General features: G+C 39.3%; 1 protein-coding gene across 1 annotated transcript in view; it reads left to right on the forward strand.

Annotated features, from left to right (window-relative positions):
• The window catches only part of PLPPR1 (phospholipid phosphatase related 1), a 305507-nt gene that overhangs the window by 232813 nt on the left and 53812 nt on the right, over positions 1-18882 (forward strand). Inside the window, exon 3 of the mRNA XM_079112261.1 lies at positions 15750-15938. Within this exon, the coding sequence (XP_078968387.1) occupies positions 15750-15938 (189 nt within the window). The remainder of the gene's footprint in view (positions 1-15749; positions 15939-18882) is intronic.

The raw sequence follows: 18882 nt of genomic DNA on the forward strand, positions 1-18882 counted from the left end.
CACCATTTTTTCTTCTTTTTCTCCCTCTAGCTTCCACATAAGAAAGAAAATATATAACACTTGTCTTTCTGGGTCTGGCTTATTTTTCCTAATGTAACGATCTCCAGTTCCATCCATTTCCCTACAAATAACAATTTGTTTTTCATGGCTAAACAAAAGTCCATTGTGTATATATAGCACAGTCGTCTCTATCACCAGGGAAATCAGTATGGAGGCTCATCAAAAACTAAAAATTGAACTATCATATAATTTAGCTATACCACCCTTCAGTCTTTTTTCTAGTCAGTGCATGTGAGAAATGTGCACACACCTATGTTTATCACAACACAGTTCACAATGTCCAAGTTATAGAATCAGCCTCCATGTGTCTGATCTTCTTTGAAGACCATGAACAAGTAGCTCTATGAAGAGATTCTTTATTTTTTGGAGCAAATGATCATACTGAATCTTCAATTAATGGCAGGTACCCATACCATTGTTGTGGACTCTGCAAGAGTCACAGCAATCGGATATCTTGAGGTTTTCCTTTTGTTTTTAGATAACAGATTAAGAAGGCATTAGCATGCAGCCTGATGCCTGTTTTCTACTCATTCTGCTCCTCTTTCAACAATTTGGATGTGCCACAACCACAAATTGTGAAAGCTCTTTTTTGAGTGAATTATCAAAGCAGTATTTTGTTCAGCACAGATACCCTCTAAGTCCGTAGGATGCTGAATATTCATTCATTCATTGAGCTCTTATTTGTAGTTGGTCTTTGGGTCTCCCACATTAAATTAATTGGACTCCTTGGTGTGTGGTACAGTCATTTGATTATTTGTCCTTACCATCCTGACTCTAATATATTTATGTCCCTGTGTACATATCCTGAAAAGCATTTTTAGCATGTGTTTTTAACTTAAATATCTTTATACTACAGATCTTTATTTCTTTTTTATTATTATTATTTATTTTTACAGACTGCATTTTGAGTCATTGTACACAAATGGGGTAGAACTTTTTGTTTCTATGGTTGTGTACAATATAGATTCACACCATTTGTGTAATCATACATGTATGTAGAGTGATGATGTCTGTCTCAGTCCACCAGCTTTCATGCCCCCACCCCCTGGTTCTTTGTTTCTTTGCTGTGTTTTTCTCTCAGTGCTTTTAAGCTTTGGTCAGTAGAGCACAGTGATTAAGATTGATAAATCTAAACCAGACTACATGTTGGCTTCACCAGAATGCTGACTTTTTCATTTGCATACTGTGGGTCCTTAGGCTAATCACTTAAATTCTCTGCCCCTCATTTTCCTTATTTATAAAATGGAATTATTAATGATATTCACTTTGCGGAGCTGAGGGTTGAATGAATTAATACATGTAAAGCCCTTAGAAAAGTATTTGCCATTTAGTAAGTCACATTTGTTTATTATTTTATGAAAATCTAATACATTATTTTTTAAATTATATAATTTTCCATCATATGCAGTACTTCATTTATGTTACCACCACGAACCTTTTTTTTTCTTTTCATATATATATATATTTGGCTATATCTTGTTGGTTTATAGGAATTTGTCATAGATGCTTAATATTAATCACATCCATGCTTTGAATATTACAAATAATTTCTCCTAGACTTCCACTGTTCTGCTGACTTAAAGAGTTACTCAACAGAATGCACTGAAATTGTATGTAATCAGATATTTCCATTTTTCTTCTTTGTGCCCTTTGCTTTTGGAGTCTCATTTAAGAAATGCATCCACTCCAAATGTGTTTATCACTATTTATTGAACAACCACCAAGTTACATTCTTGCTGCTTGGAATTCAAAGATGAATTCCTGAGGAGCTAACAGTTTAGTACCAAGAAAATATATACAATTAAATAATGGCAATACAATACAGAATGCAATTATCATTGCTACATTTTCAAATATTTAATTGTGTCTTCACAAAGCAAAACCATTTTTGTTTCAGTATTTTCCAACATCATATGTGCATGAATGATTAAAGATTGGAGCAATTGCTACCCTCAGAGCAATATGGCATTTTGTGATCTCAGTTTTGTACTGTACAAGTTGGAAGAGGTAAATTAATAATTCCTTATAACTTCATTAAGCATCCTAGCAGCTTGGGAATTTTGTTTGATGCATTTTGAGAAAGTCAAAGTTATCTAAAGATAACGCCTTGACATTACCTTACATCAGTAGTGGATCCAAGCCTACTGTTTCTTTGCTCACCCACTCTCCTGACCACACAGCCACTGTCCATCTTAATTTCCTCTCCTGCTTCTCCCTGCACTGCCTTGGACCTCCACCATATCATGCCATTCTCCTCTGTGTTTGAAATGCATCCAAAATTAGTCTCCTCTCTCTTGAAACTATTGCTCCAAACAGCTTTGCTGAGTTCAAAATAGGGCAACTGTCTTTTACAAAATAATATGAAGAAACTCAGGAGTTTAATTTTTAAAATTAAAAATCACACTTTCATTGAGTACTGTGATCACATAGGCCATGCCCAGATAAACCTTGGAGACACATTCCTAAGTCTTTCCAAGATGGTGGCTATAATGCTGAGCCTGACTGGAATGAGCCAGAAGAGCTTGTGTAGAGTGGAGGGACTCAAAACCATAGGGGGTGGGTGCTAATATGAGCAAACTTCCACTGCTGTGCTGTTGGCTTCACCACAGTTGCTTTTAAGCTACAAAAGGGAGTGATAGTCGTCATCACAGAAATCCCATGGGTGGTGCCAAGTGCTACACATACCATTGTTATAGCTGTTCTTGTTTGCCCCATTCTTTAATTCTCTGATCCCAGATTGACACAACAGATGGGTCATGGTGTTCCAAGAACCCAACTGGGGGGTGGGAGGGTCTCTGTTCCTAAACTGAGATGGCATCTGTACCTGAGATCCCCAAAATGGTGCAATCGAAATATTTCCATTTTTAACCATGATTATGGCTACTGGTTCAATGATGAAGGATAAATGGTAGTGCCATCCCAGTCGAAGAACTGAGCGAGGTGAAGCCTCCAGTTCCTTATTTGATACATATAAGTAGGTTGTTACACCCTCCCACCCAATACAACTAAAAATTTATATATTCATTCTTTTCCTTTTCTCCCTTCTTCCTTGACCACCTTTTTCCCAACAAGAAACCGTGTCTGCATTTTTCAAACCAAGTTTCATGAATATTCTGTAAGTTGATGATCGATGTGCCCCAGGAAGCAAAGGTGGGGTGAGTTTCATGATCAAATACATTTCAAAGACTCTGTACACTAAAATATACTTCTGGGAATTCTGAAATGCCAGTATGTCCTGAGAATATTCCAGTAATAAAACCTGTTGGATTTCTTCATTTAATCGATATATTAAATTTATGTTTAAGTTACCTTTGCTGGGATTTGCAATATCCCACATTAACGTTTCTATGTGAATATTATCATAACACAAACAGGATGAAGGTTGTAATGATGAAGTTCTCTTTTTCCTTGTACCTAGGCCCAAGACTCAAAATAATTTGCGAGGACATGTGAGAGGATTGAAAGCCATATTTAGGCAGAAAGTTAAACCAATTAGGAACTCAAAAACCACGCTGATCACAAGTTGGACTCAGGCTTTCCCATCAGGATTTGCTCACACAGAGGCTGTGTCTGCTGGTCAAGTCCTTATCTCTTTTACTGAAAACCTTTTTCAATTATGAATGAAGTTTTTAAAATGGCAAAAGAACTATCTTTTAGCTTTCACAGCTTCTCAGGTTCAGGTGTCCACAAAAGGCAGCACTTGGTTCCTGAGTTTTTAATTCTTGGACCCAAGTGGAGATTCTGAGAAACTTGCTTCTGATTCTTGGAAGAATCTCACAGGTCAACGTTGTGCCAGGTATAGACCCTTAGAAAAGTCAGCTACAGCCAGGGAATCGGTCTTATAATACAAGCATGACTGTGGGTTTAAATGTGCAATTCTCAAAGAAGAAAAATCACAGTCTAGGTGAATATCTCAAATGATGTGAACTACTAGGGTCAGTAAGCTGCTTCCTGTCTTTACAAATGCTTGAATAGAAGTGAAGCATGCGTTTATCCATGTCAGGCCTATAGGAATGACCAAAATATCAAATTCTTTGATGTCGGTTAAAATCACAAGTCAGTTTGGTTATTCTGCTTATCTTAAACCAGTCAGAATCTCTGCATCTATAATTAAGGTAGTTATTGTATTAAAATTAGAAATCAAATTAATTGTTCCCAAATAAATAGATGTTGGGTGTTAGGTTTTGTAGTTTGGGGAGTATAGAAGAAAATAATAAAGGCAGACTTCAGGACTGTAAAACTCAGGAACCTCAGTCTTAGCAAGGGAAAGATAAGTCCAGGCCCTACTGACTATGAAGAAGATTCAGTGAAGAACAAAGTCTGAGATTCTTCTGCCCCACTAGAGGAACCTCTGACCTGTTCATAGAGATCACCAGGGAGGGTCTTCCCTTTACATTATTTTCCTATGCTAGTGTTTTGGTCACCTTTTTGGCTGCTGTGACTAAAGGACCCAACCAGCACAACTGTAGAAGAGAAGTTTATTTGAGAGCTCACGGTTTGGGGAGGTCTTAGCCCATAGAAGGCTGGCTCCATTCCTCAGGGCTCGAGGTGAGGCAGAACATCATGGTGGAAGAGCTTGGCAGAGGGAAGCAGCTCCCATCATCAGGAGAGAGACTCCACTCTCCAGATACAAAATATGTACCTCAAAGCCACACCCCCAATGAACCACTCCCTTCAACCACACCCCACCTGCCTCTAGTTGCCACTCAGTTAATCCCATCAGGGATTATATCACTGATTAGATTAAAACTCCCACAACCCAAACATTTCTCCTCTGAACCTTCTTGCTTTGTCTCACACGTGAGCTTTTGGGGGATGCCTCACATCCAAGCCATAATAGCTAGGAAACAAATTATCACATATTTAATAACTTAAAACTACATGAATATATTATCACAGTTTCTCTGGGTCAGAAGTCTGGATACAAGTTAGCTGGGTCCTCCATTCAGTGTCTTCTTAGGTAAAACCCTACATGTCAGCTAGGGCTGCAATCACACCAGAGCCTCAGAGTCCTCTTCGCAGGCAGAATTCAGCTCCTAGAGGTATACCCTTTCTGGCCATGTAGTCTTTTCTATAGCATGGCAGTTGGCTTCTTACAGACATGCAAGAGAATGTCTCTGCTTCTTCCTTTGTTTAACAGTCTCAACCAATTAGGTCAGGCTCACCCATGAGAATCTCACTGTTTTATTAATTCAAGGATAACTGATTATGGACATTAATCACATCATCACAATCCCTTTGTCTTTGCTGTATATTGCAACATAATCAAGAAAGTGATATCCCATTACATTACTAGGTCCCACCCACACCTGAAGATAGGGACATACAGAGAATATACACCAATGAGAACATCAGAAGTCAACTTAAAATTCTGCCTACTACAATAAAATAGAGAAAGAAGAGTAGGGGTTGATCTTGGTTCAACTTCTTTAGGCATAAGTTTACCATCTTTGGGCCTGGAGGAGAATCACATCAATTTTTTTTAATAACTTTAAGCTGTCAATGGATCTTTTTATTTTATTTTATTTGTTTATTTGTATGCAGTGCTGAGAATCAAACCCAGGGCCTCACACATGCCAGGCAAATGCTCTACCACTGATCCACAACTCCAGTTCTCTCACATCAATGTTTATAGTAGTTCAATTCACAATAGCTAAACTATGGAACCAATCTAGATGCCCTTCAACAGATGAATGAATAAAGAAAATGTGGTGGAATATTACTCAGCTTTGAAGAAGAATGAAATTATGGCATTTGTTGGTAAATGGATGAAGTCAGAGAATATCACGCTAAGCAAAGTAAGCCAAACCCAAAAACCAAAGGCCAAATGTTTTGTCTGATATGTGGATGCTAATTCACAATAAATGGGTGGAGCGGGTGTAGGTAGAGAAGAAGAGAGTTACTTTATATTAGGTAGAAGGGAGTGAAGGAAGGGGAGTAAGTATGGGGGTAGGAATGATAATAGAGTGAAACAGACACTATTAACTCATGTACATATTTGACTATATAATCAATGTGATCCTACAGTATAATCAGAAAAATGAGAGATTGTACTCCATTTATGTATGATCCATCAAAATGTATAAATGCATTCTACAGTCATGTACAACAAATTAGAACAAATAAAAACATTTTAAAGAGATAAAATGTGGTTCTAAATAAGTAAGTTCATAAATTAAAGGAAATCCCACTCATATAAATATGAACACCTTCCCCAATCTAGTCTGAGCTCCTAGCTCCTTAGTGGCCAGATGTTTTCATGAAATTACTCGTTTAGTGTACATATTTATGTGGTGTTTTACCATCTGAGAAGTGTTCCTCCAACGCTTCTCCTATAATTCCACTTCACATGTGATCTCATGCCTGCTAGGGTATTTCCTCCCAGATGGGTCAATGGATCCCAGAAGCTAAAATCAGTGAAAGAACAAAGACCAAAGTCAGGCCTTATCACCAAATTCTGCTCCCTACCCCTTCTTGGTCCTCCTTTGAGTCATCTGAATGTGAGGGCTGAACATGCAGGGTCTTGACCATGATCCAAGGATGAGTTCAGTGCTCCTAAGAAACAACTTCCAGTGCTGCTGCTGTCCACCTGAGGAAGGGGTGAGCACAGAGTGTGTCTCCGTCTCCAATACTCCCATCTCTGAATGGTGGATTAGACAGGGCCTTGTCACTCCACCCTTCTCCCACAGGTCCTCAGGATTTGCGTATTGATGTGCTGGGTAATGCCTTGAATTTTGTGGTGTTTCTGATTGGTCAGTTGATTTTACATTAGGTTTCCCAGGAAGATGTGCTACTTCTGCTGGGGGAGGTTAAGGATGATCAGGAAAATTCACCTTTCTCAGCAAGTATTATAAGACAAGGACTAAAAGAAATCCTTTGCAAAAGGTAAAACCACCACACAAATATGTATATTAAGTGAGTAAATACATGAAAAAGCTCTGGCCAGTATAAGGGATAAGCAGCCAAGAATAAATTTGGGAGGTAGTCATGCTTATAGTATTGAGATTTCCTTTAATTTATGAACCTATTTAAATCCATCCTATTCTAACTCATATATATATTTATGTAAATGTATATACATAAATGAATTTCACAAGTCAGTGTTGCAGATATCATTGTTCCAATTTTATTTATGAAGAAACTGATCTAGAAAGACTTTGTTGTTGCCTAAAAACTGCACAGGGAGTAAATTGTCCACCTGGTACTGAGTCTGCATCTTTAAGCTCCGGAGACCATAAATATTCATTCACCAAGGCAACCAGCTCACATGTCATTGTTGACATGCCCCTTCTGTCTCTTATCATGTGTGAGTTAATATTCTCTTCCTGATGTCATTGTAATATCTGTCCATCCTTCCTCCCATCCACTCATCCATCATCTGTCTGATTATAACCACTAACCAATAGTGTTACAGCACTGAAAACTTGGTCACATGCTCATATTCTTGAAAAGCTGAAAGAACTTCATCTCTCCATTTTTACCAACCAGCTGAGGGGTTTGGCACATAGCTGGTATTTAGAAGTAGTTTGCTGACTCCTAATGCTTCTCTTGAGAGATCTCAGGTCAGCACCAAAAATAATACAGCAACACTGTGGCGTTTAGATCATAGAGATTCTTGGGAGATTGCTTCCATCCATTCCCCTCTTCCTTATGTACTTCCAAGAAGTATGTAAAATGCACATGAAATCACCTGGGACCTTCTTTTCCCAGACTTTTTTTTACCCAATCTCTTGTCCTTTTACTTCCTCAGTCATGAAGTGCGTACTGAGCTCTGCCCTTTCCCCACTCTGAGGCAGCCCTGGAGAAAGGCAGAGCCCATGAGCATCTCAGGCCAGAGTCCTGTGCTGTTCACTCTCTCAGGCCCTGAATTATTGACCACAAGAGCCTTGCATAGGGCATTGCGTGAATCCCTAAGGAATATTCCCCAAGGTCACAATCATTTTGAATTTTCATTCTACCCTCTCTGATCTTAGCTATGCCTGCCATTTTGATGCCACTATGCATTTAGCATCCTTTCTATGAATTCATCCATGTGACTGAATTATAAAAACATTCTTAAAAGCAGAAGATCAAAGAGAAAAATTTAACTTATAGCCAACACTGACCCCTGCTTTGTTATAATTATAAATCTACCTGGTAGTATTTTCATACACTACATTTCTCCATATAATCCACAATGAACAACCAACAGGGTTCAGTGGAAATGAAAAGCCTATATACAGACAAAGATGTGGTGTTTTTATTTGTTCTTTAATGGGTGGCCTGGTAGGAAAGTGTAGAAATCCCAGAGAGAGGGAGAGTGTGTCTTTTCTACTGACTGAGCAAGGCTCTGGTAGTCAGCTCAGGGTCTTGGAGAGTGAAGGGCACAAGACTCTGACTTAGACGCTATTTAGATGGCAGTCTTCTTTCTTCTACCAAAAATATGGGCACGATAAAGGTTCAATGCAGAGACATTTTCTTGGTTTACCTGAAGTAGTTGTCTTATCTCAAGCTGCCATAACAGATTACAGCAGACTGGGTGGCTTAAACAATAAACATTTCTTTCTCCTGGTTCTGAAGGCTTAAAACTCCAAAATCAAGGATAGCCAGCAGATTCAGGGTCTGGTGAGGACCCTCTTGTTGGTTTGCGAACAGTTGTCTTCTTGTTACATCCTACGGGGGAGAGGAGACAGAAAAGGGGAAGAGGAGAAATCGATACTGTCTGTCATGTCTCTTTTACTAAAGATACTGATCCAATTTATAAGGGTTCTACCTGCTTGACCTACGTCTTTCCCAAAGGCCCCACCTCCACATACTGTCACATTGGGGACTTGGACTTCAACCTGTGAATTTTGGAGTAAAACAAATATTCAGTCCCCACAAGGCAGTCACTGAAGATTCAAAGGAATATAAAGATGTAATTATAGCTACACCTTAGGATGGTAACTCTTTAACAGCAGGGTAAATGAAGGCACAGAGGGGCTAGATTCTAGAGGCAGTGTGGAGGCTGGATAAGGCAGTGGCAATGGGCATAAGAAAAATGAGATAAACACAAGGTCTCTGCAGTCAGTAACATTGGCAACTGGGTCTGGCATGAGTCAGAGGAAGGAGGAATCCAAAATGATGCTGAGATTTCTGGCTGATGTGACTAAGAGGATGTTGGTTGGATTTTCCAGGCTAGGGAAGACAAGAAAAATTGTATCTTGTGAGAAGAAATACTGAACTCCAGTTTAGACTTGTGGTAACTGTCTACAGAACACCACCATGTTGGTGATCAGGAGAGAAAATGGAGCTGAGAATGGAGACATATTAGGGAAAATGTAACTGATAAATCAATGGAAGTCACATAAAGAAAATGACAAGGTGGAGGTAAGGACAGATCCTTGCAGGGCACCACTGTTTATTTACCAGGCTGAGGAGAAGGAAAAATTAAAGGAGTTGGAGAAAGGATGATCATATACAGGAGAACATAGCGTTTTTAAAGAATTAACAAAGAATGGGTAGTAAGTAGTCAGCCTCTACTCTTGCCCAACTTTAAGTTACATTAAAAAATAGCACTGAAATTAAAAGCAAGAATAGAACAAAGCACTTAGCATTTTACATGTTTCATCTCACTTTGCTACTGCAGGTTTTAAGTATGAAAGAGTAATTGACACCAGAGTTTCAAATACTGGCTCTACCATTCATTAGTTCTGTGAATTTGGATAAGGGTCCTCTTCTTTAGATGAGGGTAACTCATTGCAGCTCATGGGATAGTATAAGTATCATATAAGATAACACATTTAAAGTTACATAGCTGGTAATATGGTCAATGAGAATTGCTATTATCATTTCTTTGAGCATATTTTTATAATATCCATCCTGAGAGAAAGCTACCTGAATCCAAAGACCATGCCTGTTTCAACAGTTGTGTTAAAATACAGATATTCCCAGTGTCTGTGTATAGTAGGTACTTGATTAATACTAGTTGTCTGACTCCATGATCTCATTCCATCCATACATCCTTGCCTGAGGGCACCCCTCTGATCCTCCTTAAAGAAGAGGAGATGGATTCTAATACACATACTGGTTCATTTCACAAGAGGCTGTTTTCATAAGAGGCTGTCTTTCTTAACCGCAGCTAATTGGTCTGTGTTTAACTATCTGAGAACTTACTAGAAGATAGTCTCTAATTCATTCCTTCCCGTAGTTTTGTAAACCTAAACTAAGAAACTACAGCTAGGTAGGAGCCCTGAAAGACACACAGTCCATCCACATTTCCAGAAAATGCCTTAGTGCCAGGAGTCAGACATTGCTCTCAGTACTTGAAGCACAGTCCTCACAACTAAAGAAGTAGTAGAGCTTATTTTCATACACCCACAAGCAGTAGAGCTTATTTCCAACCTAGACAGTCTTTTGGCTCTTAGCCTTGCATTGTCCTCTTTCAAATTCAACCTAGACTGAATTAGAATGCCCATGGCATCATTTTTGTGAATTTTTCCTGTATTATTTTTCTTATATTAAGCCCATATATTTTGTTTTTGCTTTGTTTTCACAGTGCTGGGGATGGAACCCAGGGGCCTTGTGTATATTAGGCAAGTGCTCTACCACTAAGCTTACATCAGGCCCATATTAAGCCTATATTGAGTTGAGATGAGGTGTCAGGTAAAGAATAGTGCAGTCTCCAGCTGGGGAGGTGCATATGTATAATCCCAGAGGCTCGAGAGGCTGAGGCAAGAAGATCACAAGTACAAAGCCAGCCTTAGCAATGGTAAGGCACTAAGCAACTCAGTGAGACCCTGTCTCTAAATAAAATACAAAAATAGGGGATGTGGTCAGTGGTTGGGTGCCCCTGAGTTCAATCCCTGGTTCCCTCCCCGCCAGAAAAAGAAGAGCACCATCAATACTCACTGAGTCATTACTTAGCATACCATACCCTTTATGAGAACCCCAAAGAAGAACTTCTGTCTGGTTACTGTACCAAAAATATTCTTATCCTTAACTATTTATTGTTTTTTCAATCCTACAAATACTGTGAAATGTGTAACTGACAAGCCTTTCCTTACTGCATTGACTCAGACAATTTATATTCAAAGATATGCTTCCTATCACCATACTTATTTTCCTCTCTGTTCCTTCTGTTTATTTATCCTGGTTTACTTTATTTGGTGGAAGTTCCTTTTTGGAACAAAATGAGAATCTAAAAATATGCCTCATTGCATCTTTATGAGATAGTTATTATTAACCTTCATACAGATGAGGAAACTGACCCTTGAAGTCATTTAAATAAACCATCCAAGCATGTGACACATAGTTCAGTGCTTAATGTTATGCTGACATATTTGTAATCTGGTTTTCCCCAGGCCACATAAATTTGTGTGGAAAGATACATTATGTTCATACTAATCATCCCAGGTTCACTCCCATGAGCTGTGTGACCTTATATAATTCATGTAATTTCTCTGTACCTGTATTCTTATAAGTAAAATGAAAATGATAATATACCTACCATGCAGGATAGCTTATGTAAAATGCTTAGAAGAGTTTCTAGGACACAGGCATAATATGTCATTATCATTTTATTCTCCTGCTTAGCTCTTGCCTCTATCATTTTGGATCCTCTGACCCCTCTCAAAGGGTCCCCAGTGACACTATCAGTTTTCTCATGTGCTTCCTTTCCAGCCTATTACACTGTTTTACCCTTCCATTGATGCTACTTGAAGATTTCCCACCCTGGGATTGTAAATTAGTACAACCACTATGGAAATCAGTATGGAGGTTCCTGAAAAGACTAGGCATAGAACCACCATATGACCCAGCCATACCACTCATCAGTGTTTATCCTAAAGAATTCCCCAGTTTGAAATATGCCCCTCCCACTCTAGACCAGGTCTCATTCCAATTTCATGTCTCTGTGCCACACAACAGATACACACACACACACACACACACACACACACACACACACACACACATCTGAGTGCTACCACCCTTACCTGGTGCTCTCTTCCCTGAAGCTTGTATCAAGTCTATAAATTTGTGGTCTACAATCGCTCCAGACTTTACATTCCCTTGCTCAAATCTGTGACATTTACTTTCCTCTCATCAGCAGAGGGCCTATGTAGAAACACTGCACTCTCAACCAGGACAGGCTGGATTTCAGATATTGCTGGCGTCTGCCTTCCGAATCCTTGTGGCATGATCAGCACTTAATGCACTTTCTTATATTGGAATGTCATTCTTGGGAAGTGAAACCGAGGAAAGTCCCTGGTATGTGAGCTCCCCACACCTCATTATCCTCTCACAGCCGTAATTGCTTCTGTCACACTGACATCTCCAACCCTTCCACCAGTACTCGGCCCGGCACAGCCTCACCATCTGCTTAAGTGACACCAACATTATGGCCTCCCTCCATGCATCCCTAAATGGGGTTGGGGAGGGAAGCAGAGATGGCAAGTGTGCCAGCTGGCACCAGTGACATAAACCTAGACAGTGATGGATCATGACCCAGGCCGGGAAGGGAAAAGGGAGAACATGGATGGCTAATTATAAAGCTCTGTCAGTGTAGCGGGTGGACCTCTCCACTCCTGGAAGCTGAATCAATGTGTTTCTTCTGTTCTGGCAGCAAACATGTCAGCTTCATTTTAATATATGGTTGCAAAATAATTTTACACTTCCATTGTACTTTCTAAGAAAGTACACTAGAAATCAAGATCTGAATTGCTTTAATTTTGTTCCTTTGCAACCTCTGAGGAGTTTGAGAATGAGAGAGTTCCTGGCTGCTCAAGAGAAGAGCCACGGCAAGTTGATCCATGGTGGGGGTCAGTGCTGTTGCATGAGCTCTAAAGGGCCCCACCTACCTGTACCACCCTTTGAGTGTCTCAGGTTCTGTGTTCTTTATGTCTTGAAACTGATTGATGAATTATCCGTTTCTCTCTGAATGCTGCTTCCAGAATTAAATCTATCAGGTAGTTATTCAAGATTTGTTCTATAGAGTTCAAATTTAGTCACGCGACATTGATTTTTTTGCTGTTAAATACACTAGAATAAAAAATAACATTAAGGCAGTTCTGTTTTAAGTTTCTGTTCTTTGATTTGTGTGTTGTGTTTTGCTTTAGTTTACTTCACGTTTCTTTTTTGTAAAAGGAAGTGGTAGCACAAAGGCACCCAGTGAAATTGAATGCTTTTCTTCAATAGAAGAAACTAGATGCCATTTTTGGTTTGGGTTTCTTCTTTGTCCCAAATTCTCCCATCGGTCATGCCTGTCCTCTATGCAGACATATTCTAAGAGATGATGGAAGAGACAAATATGCTTCCATCCACATGGATGAAATACACAAAAATCCTAGATCAGCCCTGTGCTGGAGACAGGGAGCTGCAGAGGCAAAGCCTCAGAACTGCTGCGATCTTAGTGTTTTCTCCCCTGCAAAACATTCAACACAGCTGGCTAGGTTCCTTCCCACCAGGTCAATTCAGTTGACGAGCCATGCACAAAGGAAATAGAAACATCATGGCTTTGACTTTGTAAGCTAGCTATAGGCAAGTGTACCATTAGCAGGGTCAGTTCAGAGCACCTCTCAGTCTTAGAGGAAATGTCATCCAAATCTCTTCCCTGTTGCTATAAGGAAGATAAATAACTTGAAACAGCATAGATAAATGTTTGTATGTGGTGCCAATAAACAACTTCAGGCATGGAGAAACAGATTATTGGAAGGTCAGAAATTGTGATGGGGAGGCCCTGGGGGGTAGAGGTTGCCTGGGTAGAAAATACCAGACACTAGAAGAATATAATCCTTGTAGATCCAGGAACAAGTTATGCACAAGGGATGGTGAATGGAGAGGGTGATGTGAGGTCCACCTGGAATAAAAGGAAAGGTGGTAGTGAGATGCAGCCAAAACAAAGACCTCTCTGTAGATGCCCAGGAGTTGGTACTTGAGCCACACTGCAGTGAGAGGCACAAAGGGCTTCTGAGTCAAAAAGGAAAGGCCCAGAGAAGGGGAAATTGGAGGAACAGGGAGCATTTTTCATGCTATGATGAGGTAGAATCGTATTGTCCCGGGAGCAGAGGCTGTGCTGATTCTAGGGTGGGTGGAGTGTGCGGCCCCGCCTCAATGCTGTGGCTGAAGTAAAGAGTTGGGAAATGGATATGAATGCCAAACAGTGCCTTTCTGCAATGGTACTGACCTCCTCTGCCTCCCCTCTCTCTCTTTATCCTTTTGTATAGAATGTAGTTTTTGACACTCTGACAGATTAAAAAAAAAAAAAATTGGATTTTGAGTCCTGGTTTTAGTACTTATTATCTGTGTGACTTTGGTTTAGTCATTCCAGGACTGGAAAAAAACTTTGGACTTCCTGAACCCTGAAAAAATGATGGTTTCCCCTCACTGTCCAATATATACTTCCAAATAAAGAAGTCCTACCTTGGGAAGCTGAAGCAGGAGGGTGGCATGTTCAAGGCAAAGCCTTAGCAAGCAATGTAATAAGACTCCGTTTCAAAATAAAAAGGGCTTGGAGTGTAGGTCAGTGGTTGACTGGTATCAATTCCTGATACCAGGGTCGGGGGAGATGTACTACCCTGTTATGATTTTTTTCCCATAACGATTATTTTGATGCCTTTAAACGAATCAACATTAAAGAATATATTTTCTCCATCTCAGTTTTCCTGAGTTGTGAATGCTTCATCTAAGCACATGTTTAGTTTACTTGTTGGACAAGCCTTAGTGGTCAGTTCCACATTCTGGACCTCAGTTTTCTCATCTATGAAGTGAAGGTGTTAGACTGGAAGAATCCAAGATCTCTTTTGATTCAAGGTTCTACGATTTCATAACCTTGAAAACCTGCTTTCTATCTACCTTTGTCTCTGTCTTACCTTAACATTTAGGTGTTTTCCAAATATAGATGAGAAAAATAACATTGCATTTAGCTATGCCCTCAATTCCATGTACCTATTAAAATCTATATCTAAACTTCAGTGACTTTCTAGGCAATTTGAGCCAAAATGAAAGGATAATTGTGTCTGAATCTTAGGAAGGATATATGTCTATAAGATATAATCAGATATATTTTTGGTTTACTGGTAGAAAGCATTTTGGAATAAAAGCAAAACTCTTTTGAAAACAATTAAATTATAACTTGGTGTCCAACACCTGCCAATAATTTAGGAGATGATTCTGGAATTTTTTCTTAATCTTTCTAGGCCTTAACTTTCCTCTTTGTTCATTCACTTACTCATTCAGTCAGTCATTTGTTCCTGATTTGTTGCCTCTAATATTTTGTAAGGTAAGTCTACCTCTAGCCTGTTAAGACATTTCTGATAAACAGATCTTACATCTGCATCTTGCTGACTCTGTGCCCTTTAACTCTTCACCTCTGTCCTGAGTGGAAATTCTCTGACTCTTTACCTGTGTTCTGAGTGAAAATATTGCCTTGGTTCCCATGCACACTCTGAGAGCGCAGCAGCAGAAGCTGGGCGTCTGCTCAAGCCTGGCTGTGGCCTGCCTTTCAGATGGGAGCTGTGTTTTATTTGCTGGAAGGTTTCTACAACAGATGTTACCAGGCAGACAAGCAAGCACACACTCCCAGAGCCCAGAGCACGCCGACCCAGGCACGCACACACTTGCCAATACCAATACCAGGAGAGCCACTGGGTGATGGAGGGAGTGTGCTCTGAGGGATCCGCGCTGCTCCGAAGCCCTGCTAATGTCTCTGTGTGGCCATGCTGTATTTTCAGCTTGTCATCATGGCTGGGACAGTGCTGCTTGCCTACTACTTCGAATGCACTGACACTTTTCAGGTGCATATTCAAGGATTCTTCTGTCAGGATGGAGACTTAATGAAGCCTTACCCAGGGACAGAGGAAGAGAGCTTCATCACCCCTCTGGTGCTCTATTGCGTGCTGGCTGCCACCCCAACTGCAATTGTAAGTATAGAAATAGACTTTCTTCTTTATTTCCAGATACCAAAGAATATTTCCTGCCTGCTCTTTCTCCTCTCCTCTCTTCCTGGGCACTCACCAGCAGCCTTATCAGTGGTATCCTGTTCCAGCCAACACAGAGTGAATGAAGCTTTGTGTAAAAACTCTCATGAAAACAGGTCTTGTCTTTTGTAGGTGGCTTTTGCTTTTTAGTATCTGGATTTTAAAATTCGTATTTTTTAAAAGCGTGTGTGAATGTCATAAATCAACAGGCATGATTAGCTAACGTGTTCAGAACAGCTTCTGTGCTCTTGAAAAAAATGTGCCATGGGTTGTGTGTATTCAGAAGAGATCCTGACTATAAGTGCTGGCATGAATGAAAAGACTCAGATCAGAGTGGAATAGAATCCCCCTGGCCAGTATCTCCTGCTGTGCAGTTTGAACTTCCAGAGGGGCCAGAGATGACAGAAATCACTTGACCCAAAGTTTGCTCTGATTCACTGTTGGATCTGTTCACCTTACATCACATTCAATTCAGTTATGACTCTACCTTCGTTTATTTCATTTTCTCTCTCACAGGCAAAATTTGGCAGACCTCGAGGGAGACTGTTAACAGCATAAAGCTGGCAGACCTGTGTTATATAACCAAATCATTTAACACTAAGATTTTAATTTTTAAAATGATATTTTGTGAGAGTTTTTAAGTAAGCCTGGCATTTCTGTGTCTAAATATGCTACAAGATCAGATTAGTTGGGACATAATCTCAGTACCACTTCATCTTTCCTAATAGCTGCCACCCCAACCCTCCCACCTTCCTTCCCACCTCCCCTCTACATACCCTCTACTCTTTGGGGGAGTAAATGAACTGGCAGGCTGAGGAATGTCCTTATTACTTGAACATTCAGTTCAAGTGTCATTTTCAGGGCAATGTTTCCACGCATTGAGATGAAAAAGGGAATATAATTTTGAGGGGAAATAATATAAACATAATGTGTCATAAAACTACAAGTTCTTTTGGATCACTGATCCCAGGCTCACAAATGCTTCCCCTGAAATAATAAGAACATGCTGTAGGGATCCCGGGAAGCATTGAGAAGCTGCAATGTGATGTATCCGGGTAGTTAAGAACACAAACTTTACAGTCCAACAACACTGGATTATATCCTGGCTGTGTGACTTTGGAGAAGTCACCATACTGATCCCTCCCACATAAAATGAGAATAATTGACTGGTTGTTTTATGAATTGTGGTGGAACTTAGAAATGACTTCATGTAGTGCTTGGCATGTACTAAATGATAAAGAGTATGGAACGAAGAGCCTGACTAGAAACCATTCTTTTCCTTCTTTGGAATTTTGGACCAATTGTCACTGAGAATGTTTATAGGGCCTCTTCTGCCCTGTTCTGCACTGACAGGAGACGGGCCCTGACCAGAAGGAGACTAAACTCTCCTCTCTTACTGCCTAGGGAAAAAAAGAAAGCTTAGAAGACATGCTTCCATGTACCACACAAGGCAACACACTTCACACCCTAGATAAAACCAGGAAGCCAGTCTGGGTTCTGTCTGGAATCAGAGACAGTTTTTTTGGAGCATATCATTTTCCCAGAAAATCATTTTCCTATCATATCATTTTCTGCAGTCCCAGAAAATATCACTTATCATTGCCTAGATTCTTCTATAATTATTTTTGTCATTGTAGAGACATTTTCCATTAAAAACAAAAACAAGAAGAGGGAAGCAGATTAATAAGAATTGTGAACAGAAAATTAGAATCAGAAAACAATAGAATTATTAAATAAAATTAGAAGCTAATTCTTTGAAAAGTAAAATGCAAAACCCCTGGTTAGTCTAACATAAGAAAGACAGAAGTTTAAATAGCTAAAGAAAAGAATATAGAAGCAGTTTGGGAGGTTGAGGCAGGAGGATCACAAGTTCAAAGCCAGCCTCGGCAAAAGCAAAGCACTAAGCATCTCACTGAGACCTTGTTTCTCAATAAAATACAAAATAGGGCTGAGGATGTGACTCAGTAGTCAAGTGCCTCTGAGTTCAATCCCCAGTACCCACCCCACAACAGAAAGATTATATAAGAAAAAAAAAATCCTGTCAAAGTCTATGCTATATTTCTATTTAAACTGTATGTAAAATTCTGTGCCAATAAATGCTTACATCTCAATAAAATTCATCATGTTATATACTAAAAATGCCTTAAAATAATGCAGCAAAGCTGAACAGATGAACAATAGAATAACATTCTGCATTTGTCTAAAATTTATTTCAAAAATAGTACTGAACCTACGTAACTGTTGAACAACTTCCACCACACTTTTAAGGAATGAAAAATCCAAGACTATATAAAATGTTACAGATCCTAAAAATAAATGGAAAACTTTTCAATGCATATTTGAAAACAAAAATATGGATTTCTAACACTTAGAAAGTCTGCATAATTCCCACAAAAAAACACCCTCATAACAACAGTCTCAGGAGTGTTGATACAAGCATATAAAAAAGAATAGGAAGATTTGTCTACCTAAAAATAAAAATTTGTATCGAAAGGTAAATAAAGACCGCAAAAGTTTGTGGTGGATGAGATTCAAATGTAAATATCCTTAATAAGTGGAAGGTAGGCTTTCCAAGGTAAAAACAAGAAAGAACAAGAATAGACAACTAACAATAGACTTCATATAAACACTTCTAAACTTATCAGCAATCAAAAAAAAGCATAATTTTAAAAGATACAGCACTTCCTTAGTATAAAATTAGCAAATGTCTTAAAGGAACATAGATCATTTTGTCAAGATGCAGATAGTTCCATATAATTCTAGTCTATTTTCTTTTTGAAGAGCAGCTTATAAAAGATGTCTTAACAGCCTTATAAATTTCAGAACCTGTCATTATTTTCATTCCCTAGATTTACATTAAGTAAATGATCACAGTTTTATACCAAGA

The sequence above is a fragment of the Sciurus vulgaris genome (assembly GCF_902686455.1).
Source record: "Sciurus vulgaris genome assembly, chromosome: 15".
NCBI classification, from domain to species: Eukaryota; Metazoa; Chordata; class Mammalia; order Rodentia; family Sciuridae; genus Sciurus; species Sciurus vulgaris.